General features: G+C 41.6%; 1 protein-coding gene across 1 annotated transcript in view; it reads right to left on the bottom strand.

The window, feature by feature from the left end:
* Positions 1-21815, bottom strand: part of TRAPPC10 (trafficking protein particle complex subunit 10) — an 837250-nt gene that overhangs the window by 653018 nt on the left and 162417 nt on the right. The window contains exons 5-6 of the mRNA XM_053705118.1: positions 14712-14907; positions 13225-13336 (exon numbers count right to left, since the gene is read on the bottom strand). Of these exons, the coding sequence (XP_053561093.1) occupies positions 13225-13336; positions 14712-14907 (308 nt within the window). The remainder of the gene's footprint in view (positions 1-13224; positions 13337-14711; positions 14908-21815) is intronic.

Genomic DNA, 21815 nt, shown 5'->3' with positions numbered 1-21815 from the left:
CTTGTGGGATACCAATACCAAAGCTTTATGACACGGATGAAGGGAGGGACAAGACAGGTACCTTAAACGGAAGGCACCACTGCTTGTAGAACCTTTCTCCCAAAAATAGCCTATGAAGAAGCAAAAGTATCAAATTTGGAAAATTTGGAAAAAGTATGAAACGAAGACCAAGTCGCCCCCTTACAAATCTGTTCAACAGAAGCTTCATTTTTAAAAGCCCATGTGGAAGCCACTGCTCTAGTAGAATGAGCAGTAATTCTTTCAGGAGGCTGCTCGCCAGCAGTCTCATAAGCCAAACGGATGATGCTTTTCAGCCAAAAGGCAAGAGAGGTAGACGTAGCCTTTTGACCTCTCCGTTTACCAGAATAAACAACAAACAATGAAGATGTTTGACGTAAATCTTTAGTTGCTTGTAAGTAGAACTTTAAAGCACGAACCACATCAAGATTGTGCAACAGACGTTCCTTCTTTGATGAAGGATTAGGACACAGCGAAGGAACAACAATTTCCTGATTGATATTCCTATTAGAAACAACCTTAGGAAGGAATGCAGGTTTGGTACGCAAAACCACCTTATCTGCATGGAAAACAAGGTAAGGTGAGTCACACAGTAAAGCAGATAACTCAGAAACTCTTCGAGCCAAAGAGATAACTACTAAAAACAAAACTTTCCAAGATAGAAGCTTAATATCTATGGAAAGCATAGGTTCAAACGGAACCCCTTGAAGAACTTTAAGAACTAAGTTTAGGCTCCATGGCGGAGCAACAGGTTTAAATACAGGCTTGATCCTGACCAAGGCCTGACTAAATGCTTGAACGTCTGGGACATCTGCCAGACGTTTGTGTAAAAGAATAGACAAAGCAGATATTTGTTCTTTTAAGGAACTAGCTGATAATCCCTTCTCCAATCCTTCTTGGAGAAAAGACAATATTCTAGAAATCCTAATCTTACTCCACGAGTAACCCTTGGATTCACACCAATAAAGATATTTGCGCCAAATCTTATGATAGATCTTCCTGGTGACAGGCTTTCTAGCTTGAATCAGGGTATCAATAACCGACTCAGAGAAACCACGCTTTGATAGAATCAGGCGTTCAATCTCCAAGCAGTCAGACGCAGAGAAATTACATTTGGATGTTTGAATGGACCTTGGATTAGAAGGTCCTGCCTCATTGGCAGAGTCCACGGTGGAACCGATGACATGTCCACTAGGTCTGCATACCAAGTCCTGCGTGGCCACGCAGGTGCTATCAGAATCACCGAAGCTCTCTCCTGCTTGATTCTGGCAACCAGACGTGGGAGGAGAGGAAACGGTGGAAATACATAGGCCAGATTGAAGGACCAGGGCACTGCTAGAGCATCTATCAGTACCGCCTGGGGATCCCGTGATCTTGCCCCCTAACGAGGAAGTTTGGTATTCTGACGGGACGCCATCAGATCCAATTCTGGTGTGCCCCATAGCTGAGTCAGCTGGGCAAATACCTCCGGATGGAGCTCCCACTCCCCGGATGAAAAGTCTCACGACTTAGGAAATCCGCCTCCCAGTTCTCTACCCCTGGGATATGGATTGCTGAGAGATAGCAAGAGTGATCCTCCGCCCATCGGATTATTTTGGTTACCTCCATCATCGCTAGAGAACTCCGTGTTCCTCCTTGATGATTGATATAAGCTACAGTCGTGATGTTGTCCGACTGAAATCTGATGAATTTGGCCGCAGCTAGCTGAGGCCACGCCTGAAGCGCATTGAATATCGCTCTCAGTTCTAGAATGTTTATCGGGAGTAAAGTTTCCTCCCGAGACCATAAGCACTGTGCTTTCAGGGAGTTCCAGACTGCACCCCCAGCCTAGCAGGCTGGCATCTGTCGTTACTATGAGCCACTCTGGCCTGCGGAAACACATTCCCTGAGACAGGTGGTCCTGAGACAACCACCAGAGAAGAGAATCTCTGGTCTCCTGGTCCAGATGCAGTTGAGGAGATAAATCTGCATAATCCCCATTCCACTGTTTCAGCATGCATAGTTGCAGTGGTCTGAGGTGTAGGCGGGCAAAAGGAACTATGTCCATTGCCGCTACCATGAGTCCGATTACCTCCATACACTGAGCCACTGATGGCTGAGGAATGGCATGAAGAGCTCGGCAAGTGGTTAAGAGTTTTGATTTTCTGACCTCCGTCAGAAATATTTTCATTTCTACCGAGTCTATCAGAGTCCCTAGGAAGGAAACTCTTGTGAGAGGGAAGAGAGAACTCTTTTTTTATGTTCACCTTCCACCCGTGAGATCTCAGAAAAGCCAACATGATGTCCGTGTGAGACTTGGCTAGCTGGAAAGTCGACGCCTGAATTAAGATGTCGTCTAGATAAGGCGCCACTGCTATGCCCCGCGGTCTTAGAATCGCCAAAAGGGACCCTAGCACCTTTGTGAAAATTCTGGGAGCCGTGGCCAACCCGAAGGGAAGGGCCACGAACTGGTAATGCCTGTCCAGAAAGGCGAATCTGAGGAATTGATGATGATCTCTGTGAATAGGGATGTGTAGATATGCATCCTTTAAGTCCACGGTAGTCATATATTGACCCTCCTCGATCAACGGTATAATAGTCCGAATAGTCTCCATCTTGAATGATGGTACTCTGAGGAATTTGTTTAGAATTTTGAGATCCAAGATTGGTCTGAAAGTTCCCTCTTTTTTGGGAACCACAAACAGGTTTGAGTAAAACCCTAGCCCTTGTTCCACTTTTGGAACTGGGCGGATCACTCCCATGGTATGTAGGTCTTCTACACAGCGTAAGAACGCCTCTCTCTTTGTCTGGTTTGCAGACAATTGAGAAATGTGAAATCTCCCCCTTGGGGGGGAGTCTTTGAAGTCCAGAAGATATCCCTGGACACAATTTCTAAGGCCCAGGAATCGTGAACATCTCTTGCCCAAGCCTGAGCAAAGAGAGAGAGTCTGCCCCCTACTAGATCCGGTCCCGGATTGGGGGTTGCCCCTTCATGCTGTCTTAGAGGCAGCTGCAGGCTTCTTGGCCTGTTTACCCTTGTTCCAAGCCTGGTTAGGTCTCCAGACTGACGTGGATTGGGCAAAATTCCCCTCTTGCTTTGTAGCAGGGGAAGCTGAAGCGGGACCACCCTTGAAGTTCCGAAAGGAACGAAAATTATTTTGTTTGGTCCTCATTTTATTTGTTTTATCCTGAGGGAGGGCATAGCCTTTCCCTCCAGTGATGTCTGAAATAATCTCTTTCAGTTCAGGCCCGAATAGGGTCTTTCCTTTGAAAGGGATGTTCAAAAGTTTAGATTTTAATGACACATCAGCAGACCAGGACTTAAGCCTTAACGCCCTGCGTGCTAAAATGGCAAAACCTGAATTCTTTGCCGCTAATTTAGCCAGTTGGAAAGCGGCATCTGTAATGAAAGAATTAGCCAACTTAAGGGCCTTAATTCTATCCATAATATCCTCTAATGGAGTCTCCATCTGAAGAGCCTCTTCTAGAGCCTCGAACCAGAAAGCAGCTGCAGTAGTTACAGGAACAATGCACGCAATAGGTTGGAGAAGAAAACCTTGATGAACAAAAATTTTCTTCAGGAGACCCTCTAATTTTTTATCCATAGGATCTTTGAAAGCACAACTGTCTTCGATAGGTATAGTTGTACGCTTAGCAAGAGTAGAAATAGCTCCCTCCACCTTAGGAACCGTCTGCCACGAGTCCCGCATGGTGTCAGATATGGGAAACATTTTCTTAAAAACAGGAGGGGGAGCGAACGGAATACCTGGTCTATCCCACTCCGTAGTAACAATATTCACAATCCTCTTAGGGACTGGAAAAACATCACTGTAAACAGGAACCTCTAAGTATTTGTCCATTTTACACAATTTCTCTGGGACCACTATAGGGTCACAATCATCTAGAGTCGCTAATACCTCCCTGAGCAATAAGCGGAGGTGTTCAAGCTTAAATTTAAAGGTCGTCATATCAGAATCTGTCTGAGGGAGCGTCTTTCCTGAATCAGAAATTTCTCCCTCAGATAACAAATCCCTTCCCCTACTTCAGAACATTGAGGGGGTATATCGGATACGGCTACTAAAGCGTCAGACGGCTCAGCACTTGTTCTTAACCCAGAGCTGTCACGCTTTCCTTGTAAACCAGGCAGTTTGGATAAAATCTCTGTGAGGGTTGTATTCATAACTGTGGCCATGTCTTGTAAAGTAAATGAATTCGACGCACTAGAGGTACTTGGCGTCACTTGTGCGGGCGTTACTGGTTGTGACACTTGGGGAGAGCTAGATGGCAAACCCTCATTTCCTTCTGTCTGAGAATCATCTATTGCAATATTTTTAAGTGCTAAAATATGCTCTTTATAATTTATAGACATATCAGTGCAAGTGGGACACATTCTAAGAGGGGGTTCCACAATGGCTTCTAAACACATTGAACAAGGATTTTCCTTGATGTCAGACATGTTAAACAGGCTAGTAATGCAACAAGCAAGCTTGGAAAACACTTTAATCAAAGCAAATAACCCTTAGAAAAAAACGGTACTGTGCCTTTAAGAGAAAAAAAGCTGCACAAACTCTGCAAAACAGTGTAAAAAAGCAGTAAACTCAACGAAATTTTTACAGTAGCATCATAAAGCCTTAGTAACTTTGCACAGCTATGCAAATAAACAATTAACCTCTTAATGTAAAAACCGGATTGACAAAACGTCAAAAAACGTCAAAAAACAGTAAAAAACGTTCAGCACCTTGCCACAGCTCTGCTGTGGCGCCTACCTGCCCTTTAGGAACGATTTGTGGGGGAAAACAAATCTTCTTTAAAGCCCTCAAACACAGTAGGAACCTCTGGAGAAGCAGCTGGATGTCTCTGAGGAAAAGAAACTGCGCAACTGAGGCGCGAAAATAGGCCCCTCCCACCTCACTCAATGTTATGGGGCCTAACAGAAACACAACAGAGTGTTTCTTAAACTAGCCCTGTGGGTTAATAATCCTTAAACAAGCCACAATGACCCCTTAAAGTCCCTCAAAAAACGTTATATTTGAAATAAAAAATAAAAAAAAGTTTTTTCCCATCAGTGTCACCAGTAACTAATGAGCCCTTTATGCAAGCTGAAATTCCTATCCAAGTGTCTGAATACAGCTTACCCTTCCCTCATGGGAATATTGCCAGCCTTTTCTAGAATTAACACAGTCTGTCTAGAAAAATATAGGCTGAACATACCTCATATGCAGCTTAGCATGCAAACCGTTCCCCCAACTGAAGTTTTCCTGTACTCTTCAGCCCTTGTGAGAACAGCAGTGGATCTTAGTTACAAAGTGCTAAGATCATCCTCCTCCTTGCAGAAATCTTCATCCCTTTTCTGCCAGAGAGTAAATAGTACACACCGGTACCATTAAAAATAACAAACTTTTGCTTGAGAAAATAAAAACTAACATTTTTGTCACCTCACTCACTTTACCCTTCCTAGTACTTAGAGTAGGCAAAGAGAATGACTGGGGGTTGGAGCTAAGGGAGGAGCTATATAGACAGCTCTGCTGTGGGTGCTCTCTTTGCCACTTCCTGTAAGGAAGGAGAATATCCCACAAGTATGGATGAATCCGTGGACTCGATACATCTTACAAGAGAAATCATAACCACCATAGAATGGGTGGGCCTCATGGACTCTTGCCAATATGAAAGAAATGAATTTATCAGGTAAGTTCTTACATAAATTATGTTTTCTTTCATGTAATTGGCAAGAGTCCATGAGCTAGTGACGTATGGGATAGAAATACCCAAGATGTGGAACTCCACGCAAGAGTCACTAGAGGGAGGGATAAAAATTAAAAACAGCCAATTCCGCTGAAAAAAATTAATCCACAACCCAAATCATAAGTTTAGTCTCATAATTTAAAAGAAAAAACTTAAATCATAAGCAGAAGAATCAAACTAAAACAGCTGTCTGAAGAACTTTTCTACCAAAAACTGCTTCCGAAGAAGCAAAAACATCAAAATGGTAGAATTTAGTAAAAGTATGCAAAGAAGACCAAGTTGCTACTTTGCAAATCTGATCAATTAAAGCTTCATTCTTAAAAGCCCATGAAGTGGAAACTGACCTAGTAGAATGAGTTGTAATTCTCTGAGGCGGGGTTTTACCCAACTCCAAATAAGCTTGATGAATCAAAAGCTTTAACCAAGATGCCAAAGAAAAGGCAGAAGCCTTCTGACCTTTCCTGGAACCAGAAAAGATAACAAATAGACTAGAAGTCTTCCTGAAATCTTTAGTAGCTTCAACATAATATTTCAGAGCTCTCACCACATCCAAAGAATGTAAAGATCTCTCCAAATAATTCTTAGGATTAGGAAACAAAGAAGGGACAACAATTTCTCTACTAATGTTGTTAGAATTCACAACTTTAGGTAAGAATTTAAATGAAGTCCGCAAAACTGCCTTATCCTGATGAAAAATCACAAAAGGAGATTCACAAGAAAGAGCAGATAATTCAGAAACTCTTCTAGCAGAAGAGATGGCCAAAAGGAACAACACTTTCCAAGAAAGCAATTTAATGTCCAAAGAATGCATAGGCTCAAACGGAGGAGCCTGTAAAGCCTTCAAAACCAAATTAAGACTCCAAGGAGGAGAGATTGATTTAATGACAGGCTTGATATGAACCAAAGCCTGTACAAAACAGTGAATATCAGGAAGTTTAGCAATTTTTCTGTGAAATAAAACAGAAAGAGTAGAGATTTGTCCTTTCAAGGAACTTGCAGACAAACCTTTATCCAAACCATCCTGAAGAAACTGTAAAATTCTAGGAAGTCTAAAAGAATGCCAAGAAAATTTATGAGAAGAACACCATGAAATGTAAGTCTTCCAAACTCGATAATAAATCTTTCTAGAAACAGATTTACGAGACTGTAACAAAGTATTAATCACTGAGTCAGAGAAACCTCTATGACTAAGCATTAGGCGTTCAATTTCCATACCTTCAAATTTAATGATTTGAGATCCTGATGGAAAAACGGACCTTGAGATAGAAGGTCTGGCCTTAATGGAAGAGGCCAAGGTTGGCAACTGGATATTCGAACAAGATCCGCATACCAAAACCTGTGAGGCCATGCTTGAGCCACCAGCAACACAAACGATTGTTCCATGATGATTTTCGAGATCACTCTTGGAAGAACTAGAGGTGGAAAAATATAAGCAGGTTGATAGCCCCAAGGAAGTGTCAATGCATCCAATGCTTCCGTCTGAGGATCCCTGGACCTGGACAGGTACCTGGGAAGTTTCTTGTTAAGATGAGATGCCATCAGATCTATTTCTGGAAGCCCCCACATCTGAACAATTTGAGAAAACACAACTGGGTGAAGAGACCACTCTCCAGGATGTAAAGTCTGATGACTGAGATAATCCGCTTCCCAATTGTCTATACCTGGGATATGAACCGCAGAAATTAGACAAGAGCTGGATTCCGCCCAAACAAGTATCCGGGATACTTCTTTCATAGCTTGAGGACTGTGAGTCCCACCCTGATGATTGACATACGCCACAGTTGTGACATTGTCTGTCTGGAAACAAATGAACGGTTCTCTCTTCAATAGAGGCCAAAACTGAAGAGCTCTGAGAATCACACTGAGTTCCAAAATATTGATTGGTAATCTCGCCTCTTGAGATTTTCAAACCCCTTTGTGCTGTCAAGAGATCCCCAAACAGCTCCACAACCTGAAAGACTTGCATCTGTTGTGATCACAGTCCAGGTTGAATGAACAAAAGAGGCCCCTAGAATTATACGATGGTGATCTAACCACCAAGTCAAAGAAAGTCGAGTATTGGGATTTAAGAATATTAATTGTGATATCCTTGTATAATCCCTGCACCATTAATTCAGCATACAAAGCTGGAGAGGTCTCATATGAAAACGAGCAAAGGGGATCGCGTCCGATGCTGCAGTTATGAGACCTAAAACTTCCATGCACATAGCCACTGAAGGGAATGACTGAGACTGAAGGATCCGACAGGCTGAAACCAATTTCAAACATCTCTTTTTTTTTTAAATATATTCTTTATTAAATGAGGCACATTTGAGACAAAAACAATTATAGTTCAGAGACCAGTTCATCTTACAAATTGCATTACATTTTGTTTCATATTACATAACCAGGGGAGGAAACAGGGAAAAAAAAAAAAAAAAGAAAACAAGAAAACAAAAGCAAAGATATTTTCCCTTCCCTTCCTCCTTTCCTGATAAATTGTCTCTGTATTTCTCGATCTAACTACCCAAATGTGCTTCTTTTACTTTGGATTTATATAAAATAAAAATAATAATAATAATAATAAAAATGAAAATAATAAAAAAATAATAACAGGGGAAAGAAAAAAAAAAAAAAAAAAAGGGAAAAAGGAGAAGGGTCCTCCCCCTCTCACCCCCTCCCATACCCTCTCACCTTTTTCTTTCTCCCTTTTTTCCTTCCCTTTCCCCTCTTTCTTCCTCTCTTTCCTTTTCCCTCTTTTATTTTATTTTTCAAGAACGAATACACCACCAACTTGTATATTAGACTTCTCTAAACGAAGAATACCAACTTGGTGGAAATATGTCTAAAATAACTAGTTCTGCAAATGTCTCAGAGTTTAAAAAGGGGTACAATATTTGTTTCTGGATCTGAGGTGTATACGTTTTAATTATAGGTAACCAACCTAATATAAATCTTTTTATTTTATATTCCTTAACACTCTTAATATGAAAAGATTCGAATAAAATTTGGTTTTGAGTTTCTTTGATTATCCTGGATAATGAGGGTGCAGCTGTAGATTTCCAATTTTTTACTATCAACTGTCTTACCAATAATATAAGTGTATTTAGTATTCTATCTTGTATACCTAAGTCAGCTGTATGGCTTTTTAAAAACATAACTAATTCTATGGTAAGATGTATATTTATCTTGTAGAGTTTATTTATCCAAAAAACTACCTTCTCCCAAACCTGCTTCATTTTAGGGCAGGAATAAAACATATGTAGGATATTTGCTTCCCGGAAATTACAACGTGGACAAGTTGCTACTTGTGATGGAAACATTTTCATTAACCGGGCCGGGGTTATATAGAAATTATTGATAAGTTTAATATGGGATTCTTTCCAGCTCATGGATATAACCAAATTTCTTGTAATTGATATACTTGTATTCATTCTTGAAAGATCCAAATTAGGAATATTAACTTTCCACTTATCAAAGGTTTTGTTGTACGAAATCAGGCTCTGCTTGGCCAATAGGATATCATATAACAGAGAGATGGATGTGAAACCAGCTATATATTGGCATATATATACTTTAATATCCGTCCATTCCTTAAATTGATTCCTACCCCTCCTCATGTCATCAATATAATGTCTTAATTGAAGATATGCGAAAAAATTAGTTCTAGGTAGGTCAAATAATTGGGAGAGGGTTTCAAAGGAGACCATATACCTGTCACTATCTAATACTTGGCCTATGCATTTCAGCCCCTTGTCTGACCATTTTCTAAAGATATCTTGGTTAATTCCTGGTGTAAAACCTGGATTACCTGTGATAGGTAAATACTCTGAATAGCATGGGCCCATATCAAGTATACTACATAATTTATGCCAGGCTATAACAATATTTTTAAGAGAAATTAAACAGTCTATATTAGCAGGTAATTTTTTTGGCAAACAGTGTAAGATAGCTTTAAGGGAAAAGGGATATGCAAGAAAGCTTTCCATATCATTCGATACCACCCCATTTACACCTGTCAACCATTCAATCGCTATTTTAACTAGAACAGATAGATTATAAAGATGAATGTTAGGTAATGCAAGCCCTGCCATTCTATATGGTTGGGATATCCTTTTTAGCGCTATTCTGGGTTTCTTTTCTTTCCAAATAAAGTTAGAAAAAGCAGAATTTATTCTCCTTTGATCTTGTGTATTAATAAAAAAATTTCAAACATCTCTTGTCTGTCAGAGACAAGGTCATGGACACTGAATCTATCTGGAACCCTAAAAAGGTGACCCTTGACTGAGGAATCAAAGAACTTTTTGGTAAATTGATCCTCCAACCATGTCTTTGAAGAAACAACACTAGTTGATTTGTGTGAGATTCTGCAGAACGTAAAGACTGAGCTAGTACCAAGATATCGTCCAAATAAGGAAACACCGCAATACCCCGCTCTCTGATAACAGAGAGTAGGGCACCGAGAACCTTTGAAAAGATTCTTGGAGCTGTCGCTAGGCCAAAAGGAAGAGCAACAAATTGGTAATGCTTGTCTTGAAAAGAGAATCTCATAAACTTATAGTGATCTGGATGAATCGGAATATGAAGATATGCATCCTGTAAGTCTATTGTGGACATATAATGCCCTTGCTGAACAAAAGGCAGAATAGTCCTTATAGTCACCATTTTGAATGTTGGTACTCTTACATAACGATTCAAAATCTTTAGATCCAGAACTGGTCTGAATGAATTTTCTTTCTTTGGGACAATGAATAGATTTGAATAAAACCCCAGACGCTGTTCCTGAAACGGAACTGGCATGATTACCCCTGATAACTCCAAGTCTGAAACACACTTCAGAAAAGCCTGGGCTTTCTCTGGGTTCACTGGAATGAGTGAAAGAAAAAAAAATCTTCTCACAGGTGGTCTTACTCTGAAACCTATTCTGTACCGCTGAGAGACAATACTCTGAATCTAATGATTTTGGACTGAATTGATCCAAACATCTTTGAAAAACTTTAATCTGCCCCCTACCAGCTGAGCTGGAATGAGGGCCGCACCCTCATGCGGACTTGGGGGCTGGTTTAGATCTCTTAAATGGCTTGGATTTATTCCAGATAAAGGAAGGTTTCCAATTGAAAACAGATTCCTTAGGGGAAGGATTAGATTTCTGTTCTTTATTAAGTCGAAAGGAACGAAAACGGTTAGAAGCTTTAAATTTATCCTTAGACTTTTTATCCTGAGGCAAAAAAGCTCCATTCCCCCCAGTGACAGTTGAAATGATTGAATCCAACTGAGAACCAAATAATTTATTACCTTGGAAAGAAAGAGATAGCAATGTTGATTTAGAAGTCATATCATCATTCCAAGATTTAAGCCATAAAGCTCTTCTAGCTAAAATAGCTAAAGACATATATCTAACATCAATTCTGATAATATCAAAAATGGCATCACAAATGAAATTATTAGCATGTTGAATTAATTTAACAATGCTAGACACATTATGATCCGATACTTGTTGCGCTAAAGTTTCCAACCAAAAAGTTGAAGCAGCTGCAACATCAGCCAAAGAAATTGCAGGCCTAAGAAGATGACCTGAATATAAATAAGCTTTCCTTAGATAAGATTCAAGTTTTCTATCTAAAGGATATTTAAAAGAAGTACTATCTTCCGTAGGAATAGTAGTACGCTTAGCAAGAGTAGAGATAGCCCCATCAACTTTGGGGATCTTTTCCGAAAACTCCAATCTATCAGCAAAGGATACCATTTTTTAAACCTTGAAGAAGGAATAAAAGAAGTACCAGGCTTATTCCATTCCTTAGAAATCATATCAGAAATAGCATCAGGAATCTGGAATAACCACAGGAGGTTTATAAACAGAATGTAAACGTTTACTGGGTTTAATATCAAGAGGACTAGTCTCCTCCATATCTAATGTAATCAACACTTCTTTTAATAAAGAACGAATATACTCCATTTTAAATAAATAAAAGGATTTGTCAGTGTTAATATCTGAGACAGGATCTTCTGAATCAGATAGATCCTCATCAGAGATAGATAAATCAGTATGTTGTCGGTCATTTGAAATTTCATCAACTCTATGAGAAGTTTTAAAAGACCTTTTACGTTTATTAGAAGGCGGAATGGCAGACAAAGCCTTCTGAATGGAATCAGAAATAAATTCTCATAAATTTACAGGAATATCCTGAGCATTAGATGTTGATGGACCAGCAACAGGTAATGAACTACTACTGATGGAAACATTATCTGCATGTAAAAGTTTATCATGACAAACCACAGCTGGAGGTATAGCCTCCAAAAGTTTACAACAAATGCACTTAGCTTTGGTAGAACCGATATCAGGCAGCAGGATTCCAGCAGTAGATTCTGAGACAGGATCAGATTGAGACATCTTGCAAAATGTAAGAGAAAAAAACAACATATAAAGCAAAATCATCAATTTCCTTATATGACAGTTTCAGGAATGGGAAAAAATGCAAACAGAATAGCCCTCTGACATAGAAAAAGGCCAGAGGCAAAAGGAATGGGGTCTTAAATAATGAAATATTTGGCGCCAAGTATGACGCACAACAAACAGAAAAAATATTTTTTGGCGCCAAAAACGTCCAGAAACGAAACACTAGCGTCATAGATGACGCAACCTTGTGAACTAAGACACAGGAAGTGACGAATTTGTGTCAACGAACGTAACTTTCGCGCCAAAAAAAATCTTGCGCCAAGAATGACGCAAGAAATGTTGGCATTTTTGCGCCCTCGCGAGCCTAATACAGCCCACAATTCTTTTAAAAAAAGAGTCAATTTGAAAAAGACTAAACCCCAGGTAAGAAATAATTTTTTCTTAAAAATGTATTTCCCAGATATGAAACGGACAGTCTGGAAAAAAAGGAAATAAACTGAAACCTGAATCATGGCAAATATAAGTACAATACATATATTTGGAACTTTATATAAAGTGCAAAACCATAGCTGAGAGTGTCTTAAGTAAATGAAACATACTTACCAAAAGACACCCATCCACATATAGCAGATAGCCAAACCAGTACTGAAACAGTTATCAGTAGAGGTAATGGAATATAGGAGTATATCGTCGATCTGAAAAGGAAGGTAGGAGATGAATCTCTACGACCGATAACAGAGAACCTATGAAATAGATCCCTGTGGGGAAAACCATTGCATTCAATAGGTGATACTCCCTTCACGTCCCTCTGACATTCACTGTACTCTGAGAAAAATCGGCTTCAAAAAAGCTGAGAGGCGCATATCAACGTAGAAATCTTAGCACAAACTTACTTCACCACCTCCATAGGAGGGAAAGTTTGTAAAACTGAATTGTGGGTGTGGTGAGGGGTGTATTTATAGGCATTTTGAGGTTTGGTAAACTTTGCCCCTCCTGGTAGGAATGTATATCCCATACGTCACTAGCTCATGGACTCTTGCCAATTACATGAAAGAAATAATAGATATCCCTCTCACTGACCACTTACTACATATTCTGATTTTACTCACCTCCAGCCCCAAAGTTAAGCACATACTGAGAGAATAGAGCGTCCAACTCATCATACTGAACCAGGGCATCCTCAAACTGCTGCAGCATCTCAAACACAAACGCTAGCTCCTCCTGGGCAGCAGATTAAGTGAGAGAGAGAGAGAGAGAGAGAGAGAGACAGAGAAGGGTTAATCAGAGGGGGAGGCAGGCAGCATGGGGTGAACAGCACAGAGTTAGAGAGAGAGAAGGGTCAGTAAAGAGGGGAGCAGAGCAATCAGAGGGGGAGGCAGGGAGAATGGGGTGAAGAGCACAGAGGGAGAGAGAGAGAGAGAGAGAGAGAGAGAGAAGGGTCAGTGAAGAGGGGAGTAGAGCAATCAGAGGGGGAGGCAGGGAGCATGGGGTGAAGAGCACAGAGAGAGAGAGAAGGGTCAGTAAAGAGGGGAGCAGAGCAAACAGAGGGGGAGGCAGGGAGCAAGGGGTGAAGAGCACAGAGTGAGAGAGAGAAGGGTCAGTAAAGAGGGGAGCAGAGCAAACAGAGGGGCAGGCAGGGAGCATGGGGTGAAGAGCAGAGAGAGAGAGAGCGAAAGAGAGAGAGAGAGAGAGAAAGAGAGAGAAGGGTCAGTAAAGAGGGGAGCAGAGCAATCAGAGGGGGAGGCAGAGAGCATGGGGTGAAGAGCACAGAGTGAGAGAGAGATAGAAGGGTCAGTAAAGAGGGGAGCAGAGCAATCAGAGGGGGAGGCAGGGAGCATGGGGTGAAGAGCACAGAGAGAGAGATAGAAGGGTCAGTAAAGAGGGGAGCAGAGCAATCAGAGGGGGAGGCAGGGGGTGAAGAGCACAGAGAGAAAGAGAGAGAGAGAGAGAGAGAGAGAAGGGTCAGTAAAGAGGGGAGCAGAGCAATCAGAGGGGGAGGCAGGGAGCAGGGGGTGAAGAGCACAGAGAGAGAGAAGGGTCAGTAAAGAGGGGAGCAGAGCAATCAGAGGGGGGGGAGGCAGGGAGCATGGGGTGAAGAGCACAGAGAGAGTGAAGGGTCAGTAAAGAGGGGAGCAGAGCAAACAGAGGGGGAGGCAGGGAGCATGGGGTGAAGAGCACAGAGTTAGAGAGAGAGAAGGGTCAGTAAAGAGGGGAGCAGAGCAATCAGAGGGGGAGGCAGGGAGCATGGGGTGAAGAGCACAGAGTGAGAGAGAGAGAGTGTGAGAGAGAGAGAGAGAGAGAGAGAGAGAGAAGGGTCAGTAAAGAGGGGAGCAGAGCAATCAGAGGGGGAGGCAGGGAGCAGGGGGTGAAGAGCACAGAGAGAGAGAGAGAGAGAGAGAAGGGTCAGTAAAGAGGGGAGCAGAGCAATCAGAGGGGGAGGCAGGAAGCATGGGGTGAAGAGCACAGATTGTTACATGTATAGCGGAAATAATACAAGTAAGTAGTAGCGCAGACAGGAGCGCAGGTATAGTGATGAGCACACAGTGTGAACCAGTCACATATATGGGGGTCGGGTAGAGGGTAGACTGATGGTCACCTGCACCATGAAATAGTCACAGAAGCTCCACGCGGGTTCTGTCCTCTTCTCTCTTAGGGTTCTCATTTCATCCTCAAAATGACCCAGATTACGTGTAAAGGAGGTAAGGAGCAATGTGCGCAGCTTGGACAGAAAGATGCTCCAGGCCTCCTGGGAGCGTAGTGTGTCCTTCAGGGGATCCACCAGGACCATGCACCTGGGAAAGAGCAGGGAACAGAGAAAGTCAATCAAGTGGCTTGTGAAACGCGTAGGGGATTTCTCTGGTTTTGCTACTTTATAACCTTTTTACTATACTTTGTGTTCACATTATATCTTTTTTCTTTTTTGTGGGAACCAGTAAAAGGGATACGTGGGAGATGGTTTAGCAGAAGCTCTTACACAGGACAGTCGCACTACTTTATTTGTGCGTCATATCTTTACTAGCAAGGGCAGGGCCAGTGCAGTACTATTAATTGCTTAGCTACAGGCAGAATGGCTCAGTAGCTGCCTAGTTTGTGTTGTGTTTTCCTTTATCTGATTATGAGTAAGTTACAGTTTATCCAGTCACTTTACTAGTGATTTGTATATTCTTTGCCTGTGCTTCTTTGGATTTGAAACTGAGTTTATGCTGGTAATTTAGGAGTTAATGCAAAAACAGTTGTTATGTTTTATTTACATCTGATATAACTGTCAGCAAGATTAAGGGCATGTAACCTGAAACAATGTTACAATTTTTTTAGACTTTAATAAAAAAAATTGCATGTTTAATGTAAGTGAAGCCGTCAGTTACTACGTGTTGGCTGCATTTGATTGGAGAGCTTTGCAGGTTATCTCAGTGACTTGCACACAATACAGCTTTATTTTATGACTGAGGTGTTGGGCTCATTCGGCTGTTTATTACAAATATAACAAACGCATATGAGGTTTGCAAGCTCACTTTGGCTCACTGGTGAGAAGTGTGTGCATGTTCAGTACCCTTAAGAAGTGTGTGCATGTTCAGTACCCTCAAGAAGTGTGTGCATGTTTAGAAACATTCAAGTCTCAAGCTATCGGCTGCTGAAGAAAAATAAATGTTGACCAAAATGTAATATTTAATCTGGGTGCAAAGCAGAGTGTCACTGGAACAAAAGCTTGAGAAGGTTAAGATAGCCAAACCTTGTGAGTGCAGCCTGTATTCCTCTTGAACGCATTAACTACATCCATACTTGTAATAATGTTTATTGCAATGAATCTGTAAAAGTCCTGCATTTAAGGCTAACATAGTCCCAGTTACACAGAGGAATAAAACATGTTCCTATTGAATACCCTTTAGCTAAATTAATTTGTTAGGGAATGATCAGATGCCTAATAAGTTAGACCACATCAGTTCTGAAACCCAAGAGCAGACAAGACCACTAACTGAAACCCAAATGCACACAAGACCAGTAACTGAAACCCAAATGCACACAAGACCAGTAACTGAAACCCAAATGCACACAAGACCACTAACTGAAACCTAAATGCACACAAGACCACTAACTAAAACCCAAATGCACACAAGACCACTAACTGAAACCCAAATGCACACAAGACCAGTAACTGAAACGTAAATGCAGACAAGACCACTAACTGAAACCCAAATGCACACAAGACCAGTAACTGAAACCCAAATGCACACAAGACCAGTAACTGAAACCCAAATGCACACAAGACCACTAACTCAAACCCAAATGCACACAAGACCACTAACTGAAACCCAAATGCACACAAGACCACTAACTGAAACCCAAATACAGACAAGACCAGTAACTGAAACCCAAATGCAGACAAGACCACTAACTGAAACCCAAATGCACACAAGACCACTAACTGAAACCTAAATGCACACAAGACCACTAACTGAAACCCAAATAAAAATAAGATGAGTAACTAAAACTCAAGTGCATTTCAAGATTATTCACAGATACACAATTCCAGACGAGAGACAAAGAACAGGGCCACACCTTCTCTTGGTATTCCTACATACAACTACAGCACTATCTCTCTACACAAAAATTTGCTAAATCTGTAAATAGAGCTTTAACACTTCTGGAGTCACTCTGTTAACGATCTCTGGCACCAAAACATTTGATATCTATCGCTTACTGCCTGTTATTACTACACAGAGATGTCCATCCCCCTAGCTACACTAGAAAATGCAACGTGGAACTCTTGGACCCTCCTAATGATAAGAAATGAAGTAAAATCTTTCATAACCACATAAAAGCTTCTGTGTCTGCTAGGGTTTTAGAATCTAACTACTGATAAAACTAAAAAAAACTGTATAAGAAAACGGATGGGAAATGCTGGAGAGGTTGTGGGGAACGAGGCTTGTTCCTCCACATTAGGTGGGATTTTAAATTAAAATAAACCTTTTGGCGGGTAGTGCTAGATAGAATAGAAGCCAAACTAAACATATCCCTTACCAGATCACCTAACCTTTTACTTTTCCACAATCTCCCTAAAGTATAAACCCAAAAAGTGTATTCTATTCCTAATGCTTAACAGTGCCAAATCACTTATTCCCAAACATTGGAAATCTCCTGCCACCCCTTCAATAGCTGATTGGAAGACCCAAACTGAGCGATATTTACAGTTAGAGAGCTTTTGATAAATGTAAGATGGTAAAATAGAAATACATGAATACATGTTGGCTTTCTGGAAAACCTCACACCAATGCCTGAAAGATGAATGCAGGCTTATAACAAAATTATCTACTTCCTCCCCCTCCCACATGTGATTCCCCTCAAAAACCCAAGTGCAGACAAGACCAGTAACTGAATCCCAAGTGCAGACAAGACTAGTAGCCGAATCCCAAGTTCAGACAAGACCAGTAACTGAATCCCAAGTGCAAACAAGACTAGTGGCCGAATCCCAAGTGCAGACAAAACTAGTAGCCAAAACCCAAGAGCAGACAAAATTATTTACTGAAACCCAAGTGCAGACATGACCAGTAAGTGAAACCCAAGTGCAGACATGACCAGTAAGTGAAACCCAAGTGCAGACATGACCAGTAAGTGAAACCCAAGTGTGCAGACATGACCAGTAAGTGAAACCCAAGTGTGCAGACATGACCAGTAAGTGAAACCCAAGTGCAGACAAGACCAGTAAGTGAAACCCAAGTGCAGACATGACCAGTAACTGAAACCCAAGTGCAGACAGGACCAGTAAGTGAAACCCAAGTGCAGACAGGACCAGTAAGTGAAACCCAAGTGCAGACAAGAGCAGTAAGTGAAACCCAAGTGCAGACAGGACTAGTAAGTGAAACCCAAGTGCAGACAAGACCAGTAAGTGAAATCCAAGTGCAGACAAGACCAGTAACTGAAATCCAAGTGCAGACAATACCAGTAAGTGAAACCCAAGTGCAGACAGGATCAGTAAGTGAAACCCAAGTGCAGACAAGACCAGTAAGTGAAACCCAAGTGCAGACAAGACCAGCAAGTGAAACCCAAGTGCAGACAAGACCAGCAAGTGAAACCCAAGTGCAGACAAGACCAGCAAGTTAAATCCAAGTGCAGACAAGACCAGCAAGTGAAACCCAAGTGCAGACAAGACAAGTGACTGAAATCCAAGTGCAGACAAGACCAGTAACAGAAATCCAAGTGCAGACAAGACCAGTAACAGAAATCCAAGTGCAGACAAGACCAACAAGTGAAACCCAAGTGCAGACAAGACCAACAAGTGAAACCCAAGTGCAGACAAGACCAGCAAGTGAAATTCAAGTGCAGACAAGACCAGCAAGTGAAACCCAAGTGCAGACAAGACCAGCAAGTGAAACCCAAGTGCAGACAAGACCAGCAAGTGAAACCCAAGTGCAGACAAGACCAGCAAGTAAAACCCAAGTGCAGACAAGACCAGCAAGTGAAACCCAAGTGCAGACTAGACCAGTAACTGAAACCCAAGTGCAGACTAGACTAGTGACTTAAACCCAAGTGCAGACAAGACCAGTAGCTGAAACCCAAGTGCAGACAAGACCAGTAAGTGAAACCCAAGTGCAGACAAGACCAGTAAGTTAAACCCAAGTGCAGACAAGACAAGTGACTGAAACCCAAGTGCAGACAAGACCAGTAAGTGAAACCCAAGTGCAGACAAGACCAGTAACTGAAACCCAAGTGCAGATAAGACCAGTAAGTGAAACCCAAGTGCAGACAAAACTAGTGACTGAAACCCAAGTGCAGACAAGACCAGTAAGTGAAACCCAAGTGCAGACAAGACCAGTAAGTGAAACCCAAGTGCAGACAAGACCAGCAAGTGAAACCCAAGTGCAGACAAGACCAGTAAATGAAACCCAAGTGCAGACAAGACCAGTAAGACATGCAGATAAACATTATAGAAATGCAAATAGACGGACATGCAGACAGACATACAGATACACATACAGACAGATAGACATACAGATACACATGAAGAAAGACGTACAGTTAGACAGACTGACACATGCAGATAGAGACAGCCATACAGACACACATGCAGATAGACAGACATACTGACATGTAGATAAACAGACATACAGACAGGTACATTGACATAGAGATAGGCAGACATGCAGATAGAAATACAGACAGCAGACATAAAGAAACACAGTAGACATACATATTGATAGACATGCAGACAGACATACAGGTACATTTACATGCAGATAGACAGACATATAGACATACAGACAGACAACATAATTTATACTTGGCTAATAAATTAATTTCTTTCCTGGTGGTGAGAGTCCACAACCCATTACTCATGAAAATTACCCTGCACTACCACTAGGAGGAGGCAAAGAATCCCAAACTCCAAGAGCTCTATAAAACCCCTCCAACCTCACACATACCTCAGTCTAACGTATAGCCAAGCAAGTGAGGCAAGAAAAAGGAATAAGCCCTAAAAGGAGCAGGAAAAAAATGTGCTAAAGAAAAAAACTGAACCCAGAAAAACACAAGGGTGGGTGGTCTCGTTGACTCTGAAATAAATTAATTTATCAGGTAAATATAAAAGGAAATTTATGCTTACCTGATAAATTAATTTATTTTACGATATACCGAGTCCACGGGTTTCATCCTTTACTTGTGGGATATTATCCTCCTGCTAACAGGAAGTGGCAAAGAGCACCACAGCAGAGCTGCTATATAGCTCCTCCCTTAACTCCTCCCCCCAGTCATTCGACCGAAGGTATAGGAAGAGAAAGGGAAAGAACTAACAAGCTGCAGAGGTGACTAAAGTTTATAAAAAATAAATCCTTTCTCAAAATGACAAGGTGGGCCGTGGACTCGGTATATCGTAAAAGATATTAATTTATCAGGTAAGCATAAATTTCCTTTTCTTTTACAAGATATACCGAGTCCACGGGTTTCATCCTTTACTTGTGGGATACCAATACCAAAGCATTAGGACACGGATGAAAGGGAGGGACAAGACAGGAACCTAAACGGAAGGCACCACTGCTTGAAGCACCTTTCTCCCAAAAATAGCCTCAGAAGAGGCAAAAGTATCAAATTTGTAATTTTGGAAAAAGTATGGAGGACCAAGTCGCAGCCTTACAAATCTGTTCAACAGAAGCATCATTTTTTAAAGCCCAAGTGGAAGCCACAGCTCTAGTGGAATGAGCCATAAGCTTTTCAGGGGGCTGCTGTCCAGCAGTCTCATATGCCAGGCGAATGATGCTTCTCAGCCAAAAAGAGAGAGAGGTAGCCGTAGCTTTTTGACCCCTACGCTTCCCAGAATAAACAACAAACAGGGAAGATGTTTGATGGAAATCCTTGGTCGCTTGTAAATAAAATTTTAAAGAGCGAACCACATCCAAATTATGTAACAAACGTTCCTTCTTAGAGGAAGGATTAGGACACAAGGAAGGAACCACAATTTCCTGATTAATATTCTTATTTGAAACAACCTTAGGAAGGAATACAGGTTTAGTACACAAAAACACCTTATCAGAATCGAACATTGCAATGCAGAAAGCTCAGAAACTCTTTGAGCCGAAGAAATAGCTACTAAAAATAAAACTTTCCAAGATAACAGTTTAATATCTATGGAATGCATGGGTTCAAAAGGAACCCCTTGAAGAACTTTAAGAACTAAATTCAAGCTCCATGGCGAAGCAATTATTTTTACCACGGGCTTGATTCTGATTAAAGCCTGACAAAATGCCTGAACATCTGGGACATCTGCCAGACGCTTGTGAAGCAAAATTGACAAAGCAGAAATTTGTCCCTTCAAGGAACTAGCTGATAACCCCTTCTCCAATCCTTCTCGGAGAAAAGACAAAATCCTAGGAATCCTAATCTTACTCCATGAGTAACCCTTGGATTCACACCAATAAAGATATTTACGCCATATCTTATGGTAAATTTTTATAGTAACCGGCTTGCGAGCCTGAATCAGAGTATCAATGACCGGCTCAGAGAAACCCCGCTTAGATAAAATCAAGTGTTCAATCTCCAAGCAGTCAGCTGCAGAGAAGTTAGATTTGGATGTTGGAAAGGACCTTGAATGAGAAGGTCCTTTCTCAATGGCAGTCTCCACGGTGGCAGAGACGACATGTCCACTAGATCTGCATACCAGGTCCTGCGTGGCCACGCAGGCGCTATTAAAATTACTGAAGCCCTCTCCTGTTTGATTCTGGCAATCACACGAGGAAGGAGAGGAAAAGGTGGAAACACATAAGCCAGGTTGAACGACCAAGGTAGTGCTAGAGCATCTATCAGTACAGCCTGGGGATCCCTTGACCTGGACTCGTAACGTGGAAGTTTGGCATTCTGTCGAGGTGCCATCAGATCCAATTCCGGTGTGCCCCATTGATGAATCAAGGTTGCAAACACCTCCGGATGGAGTTCCCACTCCCCCAGATAAAAAGTCTGACGACTTAGAAAATCCGCTTCCCAGTTTTCTACTCCTGGGATAGAGATCGCAGACAGATGGCACGAGTGGACCTCCGCCCATCGAATTATCTTTGATACTTCTATCATCGGTAGAGAACTCTTTGTTCCCCCCTGATGATTGATATATGCCACAGTCGATATTGTCCTACTGGAATCTTATGAATTTGGCCGAAGCCAACTGAGGCCACGCCAGCAGCGCAATGAATATCGCTCTCAGTTCCAGAATAGCGATTGG

The sequence above is a fragment of the Bombina bombina genome, chromosome 3 (genome assembly GCF_027579735.1).
Source record: "Bombina bombina isolate aBomBom1 chromosome 3, aBomBom1.pri, whole genome shotgun sequence".
NCBI lineage: Eukaryota > Metazoa > Chordata > Amphibia > Anura > Bombinatoridae > Bombina > Bombina bombina.
The sequence above is the reverse complement of the archived record's forward strand: the minus strand, read 5'-3'. Positions and strand labels throughout refer to the sequence as shown.